General features: G+C 36.4%; 1 protein-coding gene across 2 annotated transcripts in view; it reads left to right on the forward strand.

The window, feature by feature from the left end:
- Positions 1–2,871: 2,871 nt before the first annotated feature.
- MTR (5-methyltetrahydrofolate-homocysteine methyltransferase) overlaps positions 2,872–21,631 on the forward strand; it is a 114,043-nt gene continuing 95,283 nt past the window's right edge. The window contains exons 1-7 of one of the 2 annotated variants that reach the window (XM_012547946.3): positions 2,872–3,203; positions 3,305–3,452; positions 6,477–6,685; positions 7,927–8,016; positions 16,243–16,312; positions 17,704–17,796; positions 20,546–20,652. In XM_012547946.3, coding sequence (XP_012403400.1) covers positions 3,419–3,452; positions 6,477–6,685; positions 7,927–8,016; positions 16,243–16,312; positions 17,704–17,796; positions 20,546–20,652 — 603 coding nt within the window. In that variant the 5' untranslated portion in view covers positions 2,872–3,203; positions 3,305–3,418. Of the gene's footprint in view, positions 3,204–3,304; positions 3,453–6,473; positions 6,686–7,926; positions 8,017–16,242; positions 16,313–17,703; positions 17,797–20,545; positions 20,653–21,631 lie in introns of both variants that reach the window. The other variant, XM_023502056.2, reaches the window with a different exon arrangement.

Below are 21,631 nucleotides of genomic sequence, written 5' to 3' on the forward strand. Positions count from 1 at the left end.
TTTAAGACTTGGGATGGAAATTGTTAAACTTGTGTAACTATTGCTGTTATGTTTGAGGGATTTTTAGTCTGTTACATATATGTGGGATGGCTATTTGATAATTCCTTTCCATGAGAAAAAAAAAGTGGGAAATTGGGGAAATTGGTGTATTTTCTTAGGTATTTCTGCTCTCCCACCCCCATCTTACTAGTTCAGATTTAATTGGAAATCCTTTAAACAGTCCTTTTCATTTTTTTACTCCTTGCTTAAATTTACTGGACTATGATGTGCTGGTTATGATTTAACCTTGGAACCCCTTATTCTGTTGAATTGCCCTGGCAGACTCAGTTTTTGGGATTATTTTTTAGAAACGACCAGAAATCAGATACCTGTCCTGGAACTGGTAATCTCTCTGATCTGTTTCTCTACTCCTGAACCCCAGTTCCTTAATTAGTATTTCAGCGTACTTAAAAGGACTTTGCAGCAGTTTGATATCGGGTCTCTAAAAGTTCAGGGTTTGCCTGCTTTGGTCTAACTGCATAATCTGCTCAGAACTCTGATCCTTTCTGCAACCCTGTCTGTTCCTCTGATAGGGGACAGCTACTCCAAGCCTCACCTTTCTCCCCTGGAGTGGGTTGCCCCACTGAATGGGCAGCATGACTGTCTTGAGCCCTGCTACTCTGTAAGAGGAAGCTGAGTCATGCACAAATGACCACAGACCTAACTCACAGTGAACTGTTCATAGCTCCCCAACTGCAGAGGACCTAACATGACTGCAACAAGTAGCTTTGTGTATTGCTGATTAACTCTGGGGTTATCAGGGAGAGACTTGTCCTTGCCATAAGTCCTTGCATTGTTCTAGCTTTATTTTGATTTTTATTTGGTTTATTTACTTAAGATAGGATTGGTCAAAATTGTGGTGCTAAGACCTTCTAGAGGAAGGTAATTCAATGATTTAAATAGTCAGAAGAGAGAAAGAGTGTGTATAATGTTGTGCCATAGTTCTCTTTTAATGTCCTGACCCAGTTTCCCTAAATTGTTGTATTCAATTATTCTGCCTCAGGTTATAATCATTCCCTCTTAATGTTTGATGGGATAAAGGTCTTTATCCATTTTAGACATCATTAGAATATCAGGAGCCTCTCCAGTACCTCTCCTTATGTCATCCTAGGTGCCTCCCTCCATTAGGTCATCCCCATCCACGTACCTCCCCCATTATGTCATTGTTCTTGTTACCCTATAAAAGATTCTTATATCTGACATTCACTGCTGGATTCTTTGAGACGATAGTCTCACTCAGCTCTGGGACCCAACCATGGATCCATTTGGTCCCAGTAAATCTCTCCATTAGATAATTAAATTGTTCTCTAATCTCTATCCTGCCTCAGTTTCTCCGGCATTACAGTATTTGCCAACAAAACCTTAAATGATCATGAAGAGTTGGACATGAATAAACAAAAACAAAAAAATTTTGAGAATTGATTAAAGGATGTACTGGAGTGGGGAAAGTTGAGGCAGATTAATTAACAGTCTGTAGCAATAGTCCAGATTTTAGGTGATGAGGGTCAAGAGGGTAGCAGTGTCAAAGTTTAGAAGGGGGCATATAAGATAGATGTTTAAGAAGATAGAATTGACAAGACTTGTCAACAAATTGGATATGGGAGGTAGGGGCAGCTAGAATGAGGAGTCAAGGATGACACCCGATTTTGAACCTGACTGATGGGAAGGATGATGGTGCCCTGGATAGTAATAGAGAAACTAGAAAGAGGAAAGCATTTGGAAGGGAAAGATGAGTTCACTAATAGGCAGTTGGAAATGATAGCTTGACAATTAGAAGAAAGTAGATCAAGGCTAGGTAAGTAGATCTGAGAATCATCTATTTAAGAGATGATAATTCAATCAGTGAAAGTTCTGGAGAGTACCAGTAGCAATAATAGAAAGGAAGATGAGCTGCTTAGATCCCCCCAGTGAATCAACATGGAAGGAGAAGGGAAGAAGTTCCAGGACAGAATCCTTGGGGATACCCAACACTAGTGTTTGCAACCTGAATGAAGATCTAGCAAAGGAGACTCTAATGTATTATCTCCTCACATCTAAATCTTGAAATCTGTGGTTTCTTTCCTTTGGCTTAGAATATCTACCTACCTACCCCCAGCCCTGTTTCACATTCCACCTTTCATATCTTTTAATCCTCCTTAACATCCAGATTTGCCCAAGGTCTGTATCATTAATATTTTTCTCTGTCACTGTTAATCAACAGCACTAGCCCTGATTTATAGCCTTTCCCAATTTCAAACATTTGCTTTGAAAATTTAGCAACTGGCTCTCCTCCCTCAAAAACGTACCTAAGTTAAATATGTATTGTTAAATTTTAACATTAAATTAAATTAAGTAAAATTAAATTAAATGTAAAATTAAATTAAAATTTTAATTTAATGTAAATGTAAATTTAATGTAAATGTAATTTAATGTAAAATGTAATGTAAAATTTAATTTAATGTAAATTAAAATGAATTAATGTAAATTAAAATTAATTAATTAAAATTGATTAAATTTTAATAATTAAATTAAATTCAGAACAGGTTCTGAATTGGAGCCTTTCATCACTTCCAAAGTTCTAAATACTAATGACTGGCTCTTGGGAGCAAGGACGAGCGAGCTCCAGCACACCCCGCTTGAACAGGTGAACAAACAGAAAGATAAAAATAGTTTTTGTCTAATCTACAGCTGATTTGGAAAAAGGGCCCGGTCTATAAGGCGGACTCTAAACGAACTACATTTCCCAGAGATCCGAGGGGCTCCCGGCTCACTACTGATTGGTTCACAGTGAGCCAATCCGTGAGACGCTACGTCAGTCACCAATCACAGGGAAGTGGGGGCAGGCCCTTGCTCTTTCGGAGGTTGGCTTGCCTCAGGGATCCAATAGGACGGGTTGGGGGGCGTGTGTGTGATCTCCGAAGCTCCCGGGGATTTCGGTCCCGAGGATAAATCCCTAAGGTGCACGCAGACTCTGTGCCCTGGGCACTAACCTGCGCGCCCTCGGGGGTCACGCGGAGCCGCGGGCGTGGGAGGAGGAGCGGCAGCCGTTTTCTCCCTCCGGCACGTGGGACGGGAGGAGCCTGTGGCAAACGCAGCCTCGGGCCGGACCCCTCCTGCCTCTCCGCGGCCGCTTGCCCAGTTCCACCCGCTGCAGGACGTTGGCATCTTGGACAGCGCGGGGTCCGGTAAGGCTTGGGACGGGCGGGGTTTAAGGCCGAGGGTCTGGGAGCCTGGCTGCTTTGGTTTGAAAAGGGAGATTAAGCCCCTCTCGTGTCCTTTCTTCCAGAACCGTCTATGGTTTGCTGGCCCCGGCCTCTGCCTCAGTCTAGGAAAAGTCTTTGCTTCCCGTTCTCCCGCCTTTCTTCGAGTCTGTGGCCCGAGGCGCGGCGGAGCGTGCACCATGCCGCCCACTCTGGAAGAACCGCGGCCGCCGGGTAATTGAAAGGGAGCTGGGGCCCGCCTGTGTTTGTTTCTTCCCGGAGTCATAATTGCGTCACTAGGGTTTGGAACGTTCCCAGGCTGGCAGAGCGCCGCCTACAGGCAGCCTGGGAGGGCCACGGGTAGAAACTACCGATGATGATGATGATGATGATGATGATGATTTTTTTTGGGGGGGGGGTCGTGTTGTCTAGATCCTTCTTTTTTCTTTCTCACTTTCTTCCACAAATTCTGAAATATCTGAAAGCTGGTGGGAGAGAGAGTCTGTTTTAGGGAAAACTGAGATTTATTGATACGAGTACTTAGTGTGATTTATTCTAAGTTCAGAGGCAGAAGAAGGATCGTTTTAGAAAGGTTACCCGTTTGAGAGAGTCGGGGAGCCAGCCACTGAGTCTGTCGGTGGAGCCTGGGACACGTCTTGGGCATAGAGTTCAATTCGGCAGAACAGTATATGAACCTAGGCGATTCCTCAAACTCAGCATCCTCATCTGTAAAATGGGGATCATAGTATTTCTTCCAGAGTTATATTATTCCTTGCCTTGCACATTGTAGTTGCTTAATAAATTTTTGAATTGAATTGTTGTGAGGATAAAAATGAGGTAATATTGATCAAATGCTTTGCATACCTCATAATTACGTAAGTTCAGAAGAATTAGTGAGTTTGAAGCCTGTTTGAAACAGCAATAAGGCTTGTAACACCTTCCTTCCCCCCCCCCTTTTTTTTAAGTTTTTACTTTTTATCTTTTTGTTTTTTAATTAGTATTTTATTTTTTTCCTAATACAGGAAAAGAGTTTTCAACATTGACCTTTGCATGAAACACCCCATTTTAAACAACATTAAATTTAAATCTTTGTTATCCTAATGGGGTTGAGATCCCAAAATGTTAATTTCCTCCAGGGTTAGATTTCTACCTCACTTTCTCTAGTAGTCTTATGGATCCTTAGTTTGGAATAGGAATGTGTGAGTGGAGAATGAGATCCAGGGTGCTGAAGTCAACGGAATGATTTTTTTTTTTTTTTGCAGTTTGCATTAATTTTCTTTTTCTTTTCTTTTTTTTTTTTTATTATAACTTTTTGTTGATAGAACCCATGCCAGGGTAATTTTTTACAACATTATCACTTGCACTCACTTTTTTTTTTAATAGTAACTTTTTATTGACAGAATCCATGCCAGGGTAATTTATTTATTTATTTATTTATTTATTATTTTTTTTATTTTTTTGAATTTATTTATTTATTTTTTCTTAACTTTTTATTGACAGAATCCATGCCAGGGTAAATTTTTTTTTTTACATTATCCCTTGCACTCACTTCTGTTCTGATTTTTCCCTCCCACCCTCCACCCCCTCCCCTAGATGGCAAGCAGTCCTATATATGTTGAATATGTCCTAGTATATCCTAGATACAATGTATGTGTGTAGATCCAAACAGTTTTCTTGTTGCTCAGGGAGAATTGGATTCAGAAGGTAGAAATAACCCGGGAAGAAAAACAAAAATGCAAACAGTTTACATTCATTTCCCAGTGTTTTTTTCTTTGGGTGTAGCTGCTTCTGTCCATCATTGATCAATTGAAACTGAATTAGGTCTCTTTGTCAAAGAAATCAGGGTAATTTTTTTACAACATATTATCCCTTGCATTCATTTCAAAAAAATTCTTTTTTTCCTGTCCTACTCTTTGGTGACCCCATTTGGAGTTTTCTTGGCAAATATACTGGAGTGCTTTGCCATCTTTTTCTCCAGCTTATTTTATAGTGGAGGAAACTGAGGCAAACAGAATTAATTGACTTGCTCAGGTTTACACAGTAAGTGAACTGAGATCAAATTTGAATTCAGCTCTTCCTGACTTAAGGCCCTAACCACTCTTAACACCTCTGCTGCCCCATATAATTTATGTCATTACACAGAAAATAAGTTCAGGAATGAGACAGCTCAAAATTATGATAAGACAAATTCACAAAGGTAGTACATGGTTTGAGGTTTAAAATAAGTTGATTCTATTTTTAAAACATTTTAATTTTTTTTATTAATAAGCATTTATTTTTAATCACAACCCCATAAGAAAAAAGTAAAGCAACACCTTGTAACTGATCCCTAATCAACAAAATAAATTACCTATTTCCAAACCTATGAGTTGTATCCTGCTTTGATCTTCTGTAGCCTACTTATTTCTGCAAAGATCTAAGTCCTTAAGGCTTTCTTTAGGTTGTTGTCTTTAATAGTGTTATGTATATTTTTCTCTTATTGTTCTCTTACCTGCATATTTCTACTGTTTCAGTTCTTGGCCTTAATTTGACCTAGATTGAATGTAAATGGCAATTGTTGTTTTGACCTGAAATTTGAGTTTTCCCCTCCTAGATTGATTTCTATTTACTTTCTCACCCATTTGTTTACTTATTTGACTTGGTCAAAAAGGCCATTGTTTGCCTCTTTTCTTTCTCAATAAGCCTTAATTACTGAATGTGTGTTACTTCAGTCAAAGGGAGACCTGTTAAAAGAATTTAGCTTAAAAAGTTCAAGGTCTCTCACTGCATCCTGGGCCATCTCCAGGTCTGATCTATATCTGGTCACATGAATCCAGATCCAGATCCAGATCATGTATAACCTATATCAAAATTGCTTGCTGGTTTGGGGAGGGAAAGGGAAAAGTAAGAAGGGAGAAAAATATGGAACTCAAAATCCTACAAAAATGAATGTTGAGATTAGTGACAATCCACTGTGATGCACTTGGCTTTTTTCAACAATGAGGTCAAAGCAATTTCAATAAGAGTTGTAATAGAAAGAGCCATTGCATCCAGAGAGAGGACTATGGTGACTGAATGTGGATCACAGCATAGTACTTTGACTTTTTTTATTGTCATCTGTTTGCTTGTTTTTTTTTTTCTCATTGTTTTATCCTCTTTTTATCTGATTTTTCTTTTGCAGTATGATGAATATGGAAATATATTTAGAAGAATTATAAATGTTTAACCAAACAAAAAAAAATGTTTGGTTTTAATTATTCATATTTTTTTTTTAAGCAGGAAAAAGAATTCTGAAGAATGATATTGAAGCCATTTTGAAGGAGAAGATCATGGTATTGGATGGTGGTATGGGGACCATGATCCAGAGGTATACATTGTCTGAAGAGGACTTCAGAGGACAGGACTTGAAAAACCATGCCAAACCTTTGAAAGGCAACAATGATCTCTTAAGTATAACGCAGCCTGATATTATTTGCAAGATCCATAAGGTATTGTATAATACAATACAGCAAATATCTTTTAAATATTTATTCTCTTCAGAATGTTGCAAGAGAAAAAAAATGGGAGATAAAACTGTAATCCTTGCCTTTTGGAAACATTTAGTCTAATAAGCCATTAAGAACTTTTCACAGGTAGCCAGTATGTATAATATGATATATGCATTAGGGAGATAGAAATGTTATAAGATTACTAACTAGAGGATCAGGGGTGACTTTCTATAGGAAGATTCCGATGAATTGGGCTTTTAAGGATATTTAGGAATTAATAGAGAAAAGGAGAAGAGGGAGGGCATTCCAAGCAGAGGGAATAGTCTGAACCAGGACATGGAAATCTTTCTGGGTGAATTGTGTGTTCAGAGGGGCAGAGAATTGTCCATATTGACTGGAATGTAGATGGCTGGAGGAGAGTGATAAAAATACAAGTTTCATAAGTTGGGGGTGGCTCAAGATCCTGGAGGTTCTTTAGGACCTAGTAGATGAGTTTGAACTTTATTTGGGAAGCAGCAGAGAGCCATTAAAAGTTTTTGACCAGAGAACTAGCTGACTGATCAGATCTGTGTGTAGGGAAGATTATCTTGGTGTGAAAGATAAAGAGTGTGGAAGTGAGAAAAGTGAAACAAAACAGCCTGCTCTCAACTGATTGTCATGGGAAGAGAATCAAGGGATGGGTTTGATAAGATTTTGTGGAGGTAGAATTGATGGGTCATGGTTACTATAGTTTCAAGGTTCTTTGTGTTCATTCTATTATTGAATATCCTTATTATACAGAGCTGTATATCCTAAACCATGAGGGAATTACATTCATTCTTGTAATTGAAGTAATTGAAGGGGAGAAGAGGGTTACTTTTCCATGTTTTTATCACAGATCTGTGAAAAGATCCCTGCCCAAATGAAATCATGCCCAGTCATACTAGTCAAAACATTTTTTTGGGGAAAAGCCTTCTTTCATTGGCTCACTTTCTGTCCAGCCTCTTTTTGAGTATGTCTTGCTGTGTTTCTAATCCAGTTGTACCTTTATATCGTATAACAGCATTTTAAAATTTTAGTTGAGGTTCTCTACTTGTTTCTTGTTTTACCAGTTGAGTAATGAACTTTTTGAGCACAGGGACTATGTTAGTGTTTTATCGTTTGCACAGGGCCCTGGTATACAATAGTTACTCAGTAATAGTTGGTTAGAGATAGATTGATAAATGCTTGTTAACTTCCCCATTGTTGTTTCTTTTTTACAGGAGTACTTGATGGCTGGAGCAGATATTATTGAAACAAATACTTTTAGCAGCACTTGGGTTGCCCAGGCTGACTATGGCCTTGAACACTTGGTGAGAATTTTATGTTACTTTCTAGCTGAGCTGCTTACTAAGTTACGATGCTGTACTGATTGTATCTCTTCTCCTTTGGAGGATGGCAATTCATTTTCTTCTTTTTTTAAAAATGTGTATTGCTTCATAAATTTAAAAATTCTTTTGTTTTTATGTCACCTTAATTTTTATTTATTTATTTATTTTTTAAATTTTTATTTAATAGCCTTTTATTTACAGGATATATACATGGGTAACTTTACAGCATTAACAATTGCCAAACCTCTTGTTCCAATTTTTCATCTCTTATCCCCCCACCCCCTCCCCCAGATGACAGGATGACCAGTAGATGTTAAATACATTAAAATATAACTTAGATACACAATAAGTATACATGACCAAAACGTTATTTTGCTGTACAAAAAGAATCAGACTCTGAAATATTACAATTAGCTTGTGAAGGAAATCAAAAATGCAGGTGGGCATAAATATAGGGATTGGGAACAATGTAATGGTTTTTAGTCATCTCCCAGAGTTCTTTTTCTGGGCATAGCTAGTTCAGTTCATTACTGCTCCATTAGAAATGATTTGGTTGATCTCGTTGCTGAGGATGGCCTGGTCCATCAGAACTGGTCATCATATAGTTATTGTTGTTGAAGTATATAATGATCTCCTGGTCCTGCTCATTTCACTCAGCATCAGTTCGTGTAAGTCTCTCCAGGCCTTTCTGAAATCATCCTGTTGGTCATTTCTTACAGAACAGTAATATTCCATAATATTCATATACCACAATTTATTCAGCCATTCTCCAACTGATGGACATCCATTCAGTTTCCAGTTTTTAGCTACTACAAAAAGGGCTGCCACAAACATTCGTGCACATACAGGTCCTTTTCCCTTCTTTATAATCTCTTTGGGATATAATCCCAGTAGTAACACTGCTGGATCAAAGGGTATGCACAGTTTGATAACTTTTTGAGCATAGTTCCAAACTACTCTCCAAAATGGTTGGATTCGTTCACAACTCCACCAACAATGCATCAATGTCCCAGTTTTCCCGCATCCCCTCCAACAATCATCATTATTTTTTCCTGTCATCTTAGCCAATCTGACAGGTGTGTCATCTTAATTTTCAAAGTATCTTTTATATCACTTAAATTTCCAAATGTATCTGTTTGCTTCCAGAAAACCATCATTAAAGTTTTTCTTTTTTGAATGTATAGAAAGTTACCTTATTTCCTTCCTACCTTCTCTCTTCATTGAGAAAGAAAAAAATAAAAACACTATCACAAATATGCATAGTCAAGCAAAATAAATTCTTGTACTGGCCATGTCCCACTCTGAATCCATCATATTTTAAACTATGAAGTGAATTATATGTGTTTTTATCATGAGTCTTGTGGAATCAAGGTTGGTTACTAAGTTATTCTAAGTCTTAAAGTTACTAAATCTTTCCAAATTGTCTTTATCATATTATTATTGTATAAATTATTCTCTTGGTTCTGCTTATTTCATTATTCATCATACAAATTTTCTCAGGTTTCTTTGAAATATGATATTTCATTATTTCTTACAACACAGTATTATTTCATCTTGTACATCTTATCAGCAATTGTTCAACCATTCCCCAGTTTGATGGGCATTCCCTCACTTCCAGTTCTTGGCCACCATGAATAGAGCAGCTAGAAATGTTTTTGTGTATCTATATAGTTTTGCTTTGATTTATTCCCTCGTTTAACCTTCCTCTTTTGCATCTAGCTTCTTCTCTCCCCCCCCCCCTTTTCCTTCTTTCCCTGTTGAATGAAATAGATTTCTGTACCCAACTCTTTCTCTCTCTATTTTTTCTTGATAAGTTGAGATGAGAATGAGGTTTAAGTTTCTATCATTTCCCCCACCTCTTTCTTTCTATTTGTATCGACTTATATTTGTGTTCTTAATTATTCCTCTCCCTTTCCTCCCTATAGTGTACAGAATTCCTCTTCCATTTTCTCAAGATCATGAACTTAGCTAGTTTTATTCACTGAATGGGTGGTTGTCTCAGTCAAACTGAGATCTGTTAAAGACCTTAGCTTAAAAAAGCCAGTATTTCCCATTGCACCCAGGGCCATCTCCAGTTGTCCTGATCTTTATCTGGCCACTGAATCCTCAGGCTCTGGAAGAGAAAAGGAGACTAGTGACCTTGCCCAGCTTTCTGTCACTTAAATCCAATCCATGGTTATTTTCCAGAATGTAGAACAAACAAAACAGCAAAATCATCAAAACATAACAGAATCACTCTCAGAGATCTTCTTTTTAACTAGAATTCCTCTGTGATCCATGGTGATGAGTCTTCTCCTAGAAAATTGAAATGAAAACTCTCTTATAATTGTTCACTTGTATTTACCATTTTTGCATTTCTGTTGACTCTTGTGATTACACTGTAAAGTTTTGATGGGACTCTAGTCTTTTCATCAGAAATACTTGAAGTCCTCTATTTGTTTAAAAGTCCTTTTTCTCCCTGTAGTTTTTGGCTAAGTAATGACTCAAGGGTAGAAATTTGTCTCTTCCACATGTTATTACAAATGATAGTCCCAAAAGATTCATGTCCAAATGCCACCTTTCCCAGATATCTGCCAAAGGTCAGGCTCTTTTCCAGGAGGACTTCTCTTATTAGTCTTGCTTCTACTCTGACTATTTTAAAAAATTCTTTGTGCTTCTTGATTTCTAGTCGCTATTGTACTCTATTACATTATTTTGAAACATTAACTTGTTAATTATTGTCAAGTTGCTTAATTTTATTCAGTTTTGCTGGGTGTTGTTCTTGGTTGTAAGCCTGTATCCTTTGCCTTTTGGAATGTTGGAGTCCCAAGTTTTTTGTAGTCTCTTTTCCAGGTTAGTTATTTTTGCTTTGAGATCTTTTTTTTTTCCTTTTTTTTTTTTTTTTTTTTTGGTCTTTTGACTTTGTTTTAATATTTCTTCTGGTTCCTTTTATTTCGTCTATTTTACTTTCCAGGGAGTTTGTTTTTTGGTTTTATGCCTTTTGTACAAGCTGCAAATTTTTCCTTTCCTTTCTCCATAGCTCTCATTTCTTTTGCATTTTATCACTCCAGCTTTCTCATTTTATATACAGATGTTTTAAAACTCGTGCTTTATTTCTTCAAGGAATTCTAGTTGAACTTTTGCTCAAGATGTTTTTCTTTGAAATATTGGGTTTTAGAATTTAAACTTAAAAGTTTGAGCCTTTTATCTTGATATTGTCCCTGTTATGATAAAAAAATTTTTATTGTAAGAATCTTTTTTTTTTTGTGATGGTTTGATTATTTTTCCAGGTTGCTTCCTCACTTTTTGGACTTGATGGTAGGGCTGGGTTCTGTATAGTCCTTGGGGGGAATTTCTAGATTGTTCTTGCTCCTGCTTTCTTGGGGTATTGACGGTTGAATTATTTTAGACTTTCAGAGATACCTTGGTCTTTCATTTCTCCTAAAGTGGACTCATCCTAGAGCATAATCTTAATTTCTACTTTCCTGATCTGAGCTCTTCAGTCTTGATCCTGTACTTATATCTGAGAAATACATCTATGGGCTTGCTTTTTGAAATTCCAGTGAATAGCCTACTTCAGAGCTCTGTAGGTTGAGGTTGACAAAACTCCATGTTCTCCTTTAGTTAGAGATTTCCTAACCTGGTTATTCCCCTGTAGATTTCAGACTATATTGGGGGCTGGAACTGAGACCCTGTTCTGTTTCTGGGATCAGAATCACACAGCTGCTGCTTGTGAAATGCTTGGTCCACATTTTAGGATTCAAGACTGTGCTTCATCCTGGAAATATACCATGGGCCCAAATTGCCTTCTCAGTCAGCCTTGGAATTTTGACTGGGAATTGGATAGTAAGCAGCAGAGCTGTTAGTTGGGTATTTATTCCTGCACTCTATCCAAGGTGGATCCCTCATTGCTGCATTTGGTACTTCTTGTTCCCTGACTTGAGTGCTTGATGCAGCTGTTCCTGGTTAGACCCCATCTCTAGTGTCTGAAGACCTCCCCATCACTCCCTATGCCAACTGGCAAAATGATTCTCTATCATTTTTTCCCTTGGATTTCATGACCAGAATTCTGATATATTTCTTTTAGATCTCTTTGGAAGCATTGGACAGGTTAGGCAGAGTTTGGCTGTATTCTTTCCTGCTTCTCTTCCATCTTGTCGTGATTTCCTCAGTACCATCCCTTGTAACAGAACAAAAAAGTTTGAAAGAAGCTGGAAAAGCAGTCTAGCAAAAGTTAATCAACACATTGACTATATTTAGTGTTCCACATTCATTTTCTTTCACTTCAGAATAGTGGGGAGGTAGGTACCATTTTTCCTTCTCAATGGTTCAAACTTGACCATTATAATTCCAGTGTTCAATGGCATGAATTTTGTTTTTTTAAATTAACATCGTGATAGTCATTGTTTATATTGTTTTCCTAGTTTTGTTTGCTTCAATTTGCATCAGTTTAGATTCTTCCTATACTTTCATGTTCTTTATAGTCAATCATTTGTTACATAGTGCAGTTATATTCCATTCATATGATCATGTTTAGGCATTCCTCAATTGAAGGGCAGATACTTTGTTTCCAGTTCTATTTTTTACTTCAAAAAGTAATGTTATGCTTCCTTCCTTACCCCTTCCCCCCCCCCCCCCGCCCCCCCCCCCCCCAAACAGTAGTCCCATTTCCCGGTAACTCCATCTCCTCTTATTAGAATCCTCCTTTGTAACAAAGAAGCATCTTTAAGCAAAACAATTATGGGTGAATATCCTCTATTCCAAACCCATAGTTTCCTACCTTTCTGCTTGAGGAAGAAGGTGTGCTTTACCAGCACTTTGGAATCAGGACAGGTTATTACATATAGTTCTGATTTCTTTTTGGATTGTTTTCCTTGGATTCTTGTGGTCATGGGGTATATTTTTCTCTTGGTTCTAATTATTTTGCTCTGTACCCATTAATTTTCAGTAGGCTTCCTTTATGGGCAAGTGATAATGAAGTGAAAGGAATGCTTATTATGTGATAGGCACCATGTGTGCTGGAGTTTGGTGAACTATCTTTAGTATTTGGAGGCTAACATGATTTCTTTTAAGCAGCTTCTTGCTTCACTGCTTCCAGTTTTACTGAGGCACACCTCAGTGCTTTTTTCTCCTAGAAAATTTGTGTTGAATTGAAAGCAGAATCAGTAATACTTTGGCATTCCTTATTCAGCGTTTTAAAAGACGCCCATATATACTCCTTGTTTAGAGTTAGAAATCAAATGTATGTTAAAAGCTGATCTAACTGATTCTGTACTGAAAAATTCTGAAAAGGAAGCATTTTGCTTACATAATGATAATTAATGCTTAAGATGATGACAGTGAGATATTACAGAATTATAAAGTTCTTTCTGGATTGCCATGCTTAAATTATGTTCAGCATAATTTTATTAGTCCATTTTAAGGTGCTATGATTTTCAAAGAAATAGGATATTTGTTCTATAGAATCTTTTGTTTTAGGTCTTATTTATTATTTAGTTTAACCCCTATCTGAAAACTTGTTTCATAGTCTGAGTATCTCATGGACCAGATATATTTTAGGATCTCATGGCCAGAATATTTGAGAAGGAAACTTAGAGATTATATAGTCAGTTTCTCCTGTAGAGTCCCAGAGAAGTCAAATGACTTTATTAAAATCACACACTTAGTGAATGGCAGTACTGTGACTAGAATTCAGGTCACCAGATTCCAGTGCAGATCTATGTGTTTCCTCCTCATAGCCTAAATGGCAAATCTCTATTAGTCAGAATACTTCATTCTTTGACTGGGACAGAGTAAGAGAAAACTTCGAGCAATTAAGACTGGTGAAGTTTAATCAGTTAACTCACAGAATTATAAAAATTTTCAGAGTTGAAAGAGATCTAAACAACTATCATGTTCAATGCAGTATCTCCCAGAATTATTCTTATTATAGTATACTCAACATGTGATCATTCAGCCTTTGCTTAGACTTCCAATGAAAAAGAATCATTAAATCCCAAAGTAGCCCACTGCACTGTTGGATAATCTGCTTGTTGGAGTAATTTGTTTTTACATCAAGCCTAACTTTGCATTTCTGCAACTTTTATCCATTATATTTTTTGCCCTTTGTGGCAGATCAGATCAGATCTAATTTTTCTATATGATGTTTCAAATATCTGAGCATAAATATCATGTCTCCTCCTGAAATGTTTTTTCTTTTTTTTAAAAATTAGTAATTTTTTGGGAATGGTTCCAAATTGCTTTCCAGAATGGCTGTATCTATTGGCTCCACCAATTTAGAAGATCAAGGAAAGAAATAATACCATTTGCATTTATGAATAGATGAACAACTAATTACCAAATAATCACCAAGTTAAAACTGGAAAATTTTTGCATAAAAAAAGCTAAATGCAGTTATAATTAGGAGGGAAAAACAGTTAACTAGAGGAAATTTTTTTTTCTTTATTCATAGGTATTTTCTTCCTTGTTTTTCTGTTTTATTTATGACCTTTGCTTATATCTATATCTAAGCTTATATCTATATCTATATCTAAGTCATATATCTTTTTAGAGTTTTTTCTATTTTTGAGTCAGTCAAGGAAAAGTGACTTGTCTGGAGTTGGATTTCAATCTGAGGTTGGATTTGAACTCAGGTCCTCCTGACCCCAGGACTAATGCTCTAAGAGCCACCTAGCTTCTCCTAGAAGTTATCTTAGTAAGTTGTGGGAAAGTTGGCTTTTTGCCAATCTGCTTTTTAGTTTTGTCAAGTTATTATTTGCTGAGGCAGTTGGAATTAAGTGACTTGTCCAGGGTCACACAGCTAGGAAGTATTAAGTGTTTGAGGCCAGATTTGAACAAAGGGCTTACTGACTTCAGGACTGGTGCTCTATCTACTGTGCCACCTAGCTGCCTAATTTTTTTTTTTAAAGAACACATCCTTGTTGTCAGTAGTTGTAGTTTTTGAGTTTATTGAAAACTATAGAGCTACTTTTTTTTCTTCTATGTTTCGTACCTAGTATGTTTCACTGGTTGATTTTTTAAAATCAGTACCAATAGTGTTGAAGAATGACTGTTTTGTATTATAGTTTAAGAGACATTTTTACTGCAAGCTATCATACCCAGTTTTTAAATAAATTCTCATAGGTTATGAACTTCGAACCTTTCACCATTTCTCTGAATGTTCTCAAGCTTATTGATTTCCTTCTTAAACTGGGATTTCTAGAACTGGACATAAATGCTAAAGATATGATCTAACTCCAATATGGACTCTGTTGTCATCCAGTTATTTTTTCAGTCTTGTCTGCCTCTTTGTGATCTCATTTGGGTTTTCTTGGCAGAGATACTTCAGTGGTTTGCCATTTCCTTCTCCAGCTCATTTTACAGATGAGAAACTTGAGGCAAACAGGATTAAGTGACTTGCTTGTGGTCACATAGCTAGTAAGTAGTTGAGACCAGATTTGAACATAAGTGACTCCAGCCCTAACAATATTCATTGTGCCTCCAACTGTCCATAAAACATTTAGACATTTTAGTTATTACTTGTATAATTCCAGTCTGCTTTTCAGACTGGTTGCATCAATTCATAGTTCTGTCATTAATGTGGCAGTGTAATCATCTTTACACAGTTTTTCAAACATGGACTAGTCTCATCTTTTGTCATCTTCACCGGTCTTCTGGTTTCTAATTAAAATTGAAGAGCTGCTTTGATTTGTGTTTCTCTTATTAGTGATTTGAAATAGTCTTGTGTATAGTTATTAATGGTATATTATAATCACTTTTTTATCTTTCTCATGGTTTTTCCCCTTTTGTTTAAAACTTATAAAATTGGATTTTGAATAACTTTACATGCTATTAGAAAAATAAAATACTGTTAAGTGGGGGAATGAATAGTATGCATTTTTTACCAGTTCATTAGTCAAATATTTATTATCTTCTATGTGTTGAACACTGTTCTGACAAAACAAAAAAGAGGCAAGTCAGTCCTGTCTTCAAGGAGCTAACCACATGTAAACAACTATCAATAAAGCATGCTACATGTAGGATAAATAGGAAATAACAGAAGGGAGCCATTAGGAGTAAGTTGGAGAAGGTTTCTTATAGAATTGCTCCTTTAAGGGAGACAATTCTTTCTTACTTGGGATTAGAATTAATGTAGTATGTTTTTGTGATAATCCCTTTATTTGCCTCTTTGCTTCTCTATTGGGGAGAAATTCAGGGAAGAATAACCTTTGCCATTTTTTTTTTTTTAAGGCTTATCGGCTGAATAAATGTTCTGCAGAAGTGGCTAGAAAGGCAGCTGATGATGTAACTTCTCAGACAGGTAAGGGACTCTAGCTTATTACTTCCCTTCCGTTCTCTTCTCCCACTTTTGTCTTACTTCTCTGTACTAGGCTGTAAGCTGGTTCTCTCTCATTCATTTTAGCTCTCTGTGACACTTTGACCTGGCATCTGCAGTCCTATTACATGGTAACTCTGTAACGAGGACCTTGGCTTCCTTATATGTAAAGAATGATTTTGGTTTTTTTTCCCCCCCTCTTCGTTTCTGGAAAGGCATTATCAGACTGACAGAATGGCAGCTTCCCATTTAGATTATCATTAGAATGTTTTATTTGACATTTTCTGGTTTTCTCTGCCTCCTCCCCTTCTTCCCCCGCAGTGATTTGTTTGGCTGGATATAGATATGATTTGGATAGCCTTCATGTTATGTCACTTGATGTCCTTGAAGGCTCTGCTGCAGTGCATATAGACGAATGTAATCAAATACTGCAGTGCCCCCAAGCAAACCCCTGCCAGCCACAAATACATTTAGATACCAGCTTGAAGTAGGGATGGGGGCGATTGGAAAAGAATAGAGGAAAAAAATAGGTCATGTCGGCTAGAATCTTGAGATTTGTTAGATTGCTACCATAAGAGAGCTTTTAAAGGAGAAATGTTTATATGCATAGCATACTAATGAAAGCTGAGGCAATTTATGGGAACTGTTTCTGAATGATAATGCTAAAGTTCATGGTAATATAGCAGGTCTCCCAAACATACAGGTTCAGGATATTGATCCAACCGTAGGAGAGGGAAATAAGAGATTTTTTTTCTCCTTTGTATGCATGCATGCATTAACTTCAGAAAAGAATGGTAATACATATTTTTATTGTTGTTTTTTAGTTTTAGGGTTTTTATTTTTAATAAATGTTAAAAATTTGTGACTTTTTACCTAGCTATCTGTTAAAATCTTGTTGTTCAATGATTCCTGAATTTCTTAAGTTTCAAAGATGCCTGTTATTCAGAGATAATTATTGGATGTATTCACCATTAGTTTGTAAAACTCCCTAAGGGCAGGTACTATTTTTTGCCTCCTTTTGTATCCTTTGTGCTTAGTACAATGTATAATATTATCACATAGTAGATGCTTAGTGAGTATTGATTGTTCATTCAAGATGACTAGGGAAGGATTTCATCTGGCACATACCAAGTGCTTAGTAAATGGTGATTGATTCACTGAAAGTACTATTTATTGGGTTATAAAAATGCTTGTTCTATTTAAAGTCAACAAGGAGTCTTCAAGATTATATGATGACCAATGTGGTCTACAGCAGTGATGACATAGAGTTATTCTGATTAGAGTAAAGTTCTGCTAACTTATAACCAGGCAATTGCAATTCCACAGTTTGATTGAACAACTTGAAATTCATTTTTTTTCTTTGTCTGTTTTCAAAGGGATTAAGAGATTTGTAGCAGGGTCCATGGGTCCCACCAATAAGACCCTCTCTGTGTCCCCTTCTGTGGAAAGACCGGATTACAGAAACATCAGTGAGTACTTCTTAAAAAATTCTAGCTTGCTTTTTTTTTTTTTTTTTTTTTGGATTGTGCTGATATTATGGTTGTTCATCCTATGTGAAGGCTACAGAACCTTCCAAATGATTCCAGAATGAGATTATTTTCTTTTTGTGGTCTTTTTCTTGTCCCTGTCCAAATTGTGCTAGCCCCAAATGATAAGGTATTCATCTGTTTAATTCCAAAAATGCCTTTAGGCTTATTTCCAAAAGAGTAGCATATAATTTTTTTTGTGTGTTCTTTGCCACCTTCTCTCTATCCTGATTAGTTTTAGTTTTTTCTTTGTCTAAGGCCAGTCTTTGGGAGCATAATTGTATCTTGGCCTGTTCATTTGGCGCATTGTTTCTTTGAAATTCCATTCTACCTTTGCCCTGAAGAAATTGATATCTTTCTAGTTGTTGTTACTTACGGAAGATAGAAAAAGAGGAAGGATAGGAGTGAACCTGTTTTTGCTGGTTGGAATTAGCTGCTTGTATACTCATGTCTCTTAGGTATATAAATCTTTGTATTGCTTTATCTCATTAAAGCTTAAAACTTTTGAGGGCAGGGATTATGTCTTTTGTTATGTCAATCTAGGTTCCATATATAGCTGCTAACCCGAAGGAAAGTCACTTTCAAGGAAGCCCCATTGTCTCTCTCGCTCTCTTTTTTTTTTGGGGGGGGGAGGGGGGTCAGCTTTTTATAAAGGCAGGGAAAGTGACAGAACAAACAAAGGAAAAGAAATAATGCACAGATACTGATTTTTGAGTTGGCAAGGTCAAACTGTGGGTTTAAAGACTATATAACTGCTTTCCTAGTCCAACAACTTTATCCTGAACCTATATGTGGGGTGCCTTAGCTATAGTGATGTTTTATATAACCTAAGAAGATTTATTGTCAATATTGGAGAGAGTATTATTAAAAGTATTTATTCATAACCCAGTCTTCCCTCAGATTGAGTTTACATGCATAAAAATGATAAAATCTGTTTCAGATATCCTACTATTTAGAAAGATGCTTCCTTCGTCTTGAGGTTAAAAAAACTTTTTTTTTGACCCCAGCAAGAGACGTGGTTTCTTTGAATTATATCTTTGTCTTACCCATTCAGATTGATTTTGAGGTTGATTGAAAAGTTAACAGCTAACTGTTAACAGTTAACTGTTTTGGGTGAATTTATTTTTTATCCATTTGGCTAAGATTTTCAAGGCTTCCAGTAGAGAGAGATGACTGGAGCAAGTTACATGGTGAGGACAGATAGTTATTATAGTCTCCCTCAGCAATTTGCCAGTACACTTCAGCTTTATATTAGCCTTTCTCTTTTGGCAGTTCAATGATTTGTGTGTAGAGGCGTCAGCCTTTGGGAATCTTAAGTCAAACTTGAATCATTTCTCCAGGTGACCAAAGGCAATTTGGTAGGAAATTTGAACTGGTAAAAATTAGTAGGCTGGTTTGGTTGAGGAGCTATCCAAAGGTAGGTACTTATAAAAGATTGTTTGTTATTAGGTCGTCTTGGGAAAAGATGTAATTGCAACAGGATTGGTTTAGGAAAATATCATGTGCAGTTGCAAAAGCTAGTCTTGGTATCTTTGTTAGTTGTTTCAATTGTGCCCAAGTCTTTATGACCCTAATTGTGATTTTGCCGTTTCCTCCTCCAGTCCCTTTTACATGTGGGGAAACTGAGGCAAACCGGGTGAAGTGACTTGCCCAGGGTCACACAGGTAATAAGTGTCTTGAGGCCAGTTTTGAACTCATGAAGGTGAGTCTTCCTGATTCTAGGTCTGGTGCTCTTAATTATCATCCTACCTGGGACCTAGTTGATAGAATTTATTCATTAGTTTGTTTTAATAAATACTTATCTTGTCAGAATGAAGAGCAGAGGGAGAATCTTTTGTTATAGCATGTGGAGCAAAAGAAATGTTTGGACTCTTGATCAGTTTCACTTATTAACATCATTAATTTTCTTATGTTACAAAGTGCTTTCCTTACAATAATCCTGTTAGTTAAGAAGAAACTGAGGCAAGAGGAGTTAAATACCTTAAGTCACACAATCAGTGTTATATCCAAGATTCATATCTGCTGCATCAAACTCTTTCCAATTTTATAGGAAATTTCTAAGAAATCAGACCCAGGTATATGGTGACAGAACATTTTATATCTTATATTTTATAATCTTAGTACCTTATATAGGGACTTTCCCCTTTATAATTCTGATCATATGGGATCAAACTAGCATCTTTGTGATATTCCATCCTATAGGGGCCCTTCCTTATAATTCTGATCAAACTTAACATCCTTGTGATATTACTTTATGCTTCTCTGTGGTCTACAGAACTTTCATTGTACATCTTGACCACTGGCAGACTTTGTTGTACTTATGCTTTACCTATATGCTCAGATCTTAATTGATTTATTAAAAACTATTTTTTATATGAAGCATAAAATCTATTGTGTAGCCAGAAGAACAAGTTCCAAATTCTAGTCATCTTTCCTGTACATCTAAAGGTTATGCAGGGGACCCTGTATTTGCTTTTCTGTGTTTGCAAAAGTGGATAGCTAGTTTCTGTGCCATCTCATGCCTGTGACTTGCAAAGAGTAGTGATGCCCTTGATCTCTGCAATTTAAATATATGGTTCACCCATGCAGAAGTATTTTCTTGAGATTCACCAAATGTACAGTACTCTTCACCTGGGGGTGTTAAGTAAATATTTGTTAACTGATGTACTTTGTATGGTTTCTATTTTTTCAGCCTTTGATGAACTAGTTGAAGCTTACCAAGAGCAGGCCAGAGGACTTCTAGATGGTGGAGTTGACATCTTATTGGTAGAAACTATTTTTGATACTGCGAATGCTAAGGTGAGTTTAGGGACTAAAATTCAGTGGTAGAATTAGAGATCTTCTAAATTTAGTGAGAAGGCATTCATAGCCCTTATTGAATTAAGCACCATCCTTAAAATATTACTATCAAACAATGTAATAGATATCATTAGTGTAAAATAAATGTCCACAAAACAATTTCTCTTTATATTTTAAAATATAAGTATGGTAAAACATAGATTGAACTAGTGGAGGGTGACTACATTACCCAAAAGTCATAAATCTATCAACCCCTTCTTTCATTAAAGGGGTGAAATATCTGTCAATCCAAGTTTATCTCACTTTTTGTAAAAGATGTATTACTAAAATACTTCTTTGTGGAAAGCCTTTTTCTTCTGCTTTATAGCTTCCTATCTTCCCATTAACTTAGTTTATCCTTTTAGTTGCTTTATATTCATTTCTTTTGGCTTTAGGAGATTACTAACAATAAATATATTAGAATATCACAGTATTGAGGGAATGGTTTTGTAAAGTTGTTAAATACATGTAAAACATTCCTTGTTTGGTCAGCTTTGAAAGTTGATATTGATCATTTTTTTTTTTTTTTTTTACAATTCTCATACCTTTTCCAAAAGCTAATTATTTAAATGATTTATTATGAACAATATAGAACTTCATTACCATCAATTAAACTTGCTTTACAACTTTTACATTGAAATAAATGAAACTTACTCCATAAAACGCCAGAACAATTTTTCATTTGTTCTCTGTCTCTATCAGTATTCTCTGGTCCCTTCATTCTTACTCATTTTTTCTCTTCTGCATTAATGCTTGAGAAGGAATGTGGCATAATGGATAGAGAACTAACCTTGGGTTTGTGGGTTGAGTTCAAGTCTGCCTGTCATATATAGTAGCTGTATGCCCTTGGGCAAGAAAATGATTTCAGTTTCTTAGGGAGCTCTTTTAAGACTAAAAGATGCATTGATTAAAGAAATGCAAATTAAGACAATTCTGAGAA

The sequence above is a fragment of the Sarcophilus harrisii genome, chromosome 4 (genome assembly GCF_902635505.1).
Source record: "Sarcophilus harrisii chromosome 4, mSarHar1.11, whole genome shotgun sequence".
NCBI lineage: Eukaryota > Metazoa > Chordata > Mammalia > Dasyuromorphia > Dasyuridae > Sarcophilus > Sarcophilus harrisii.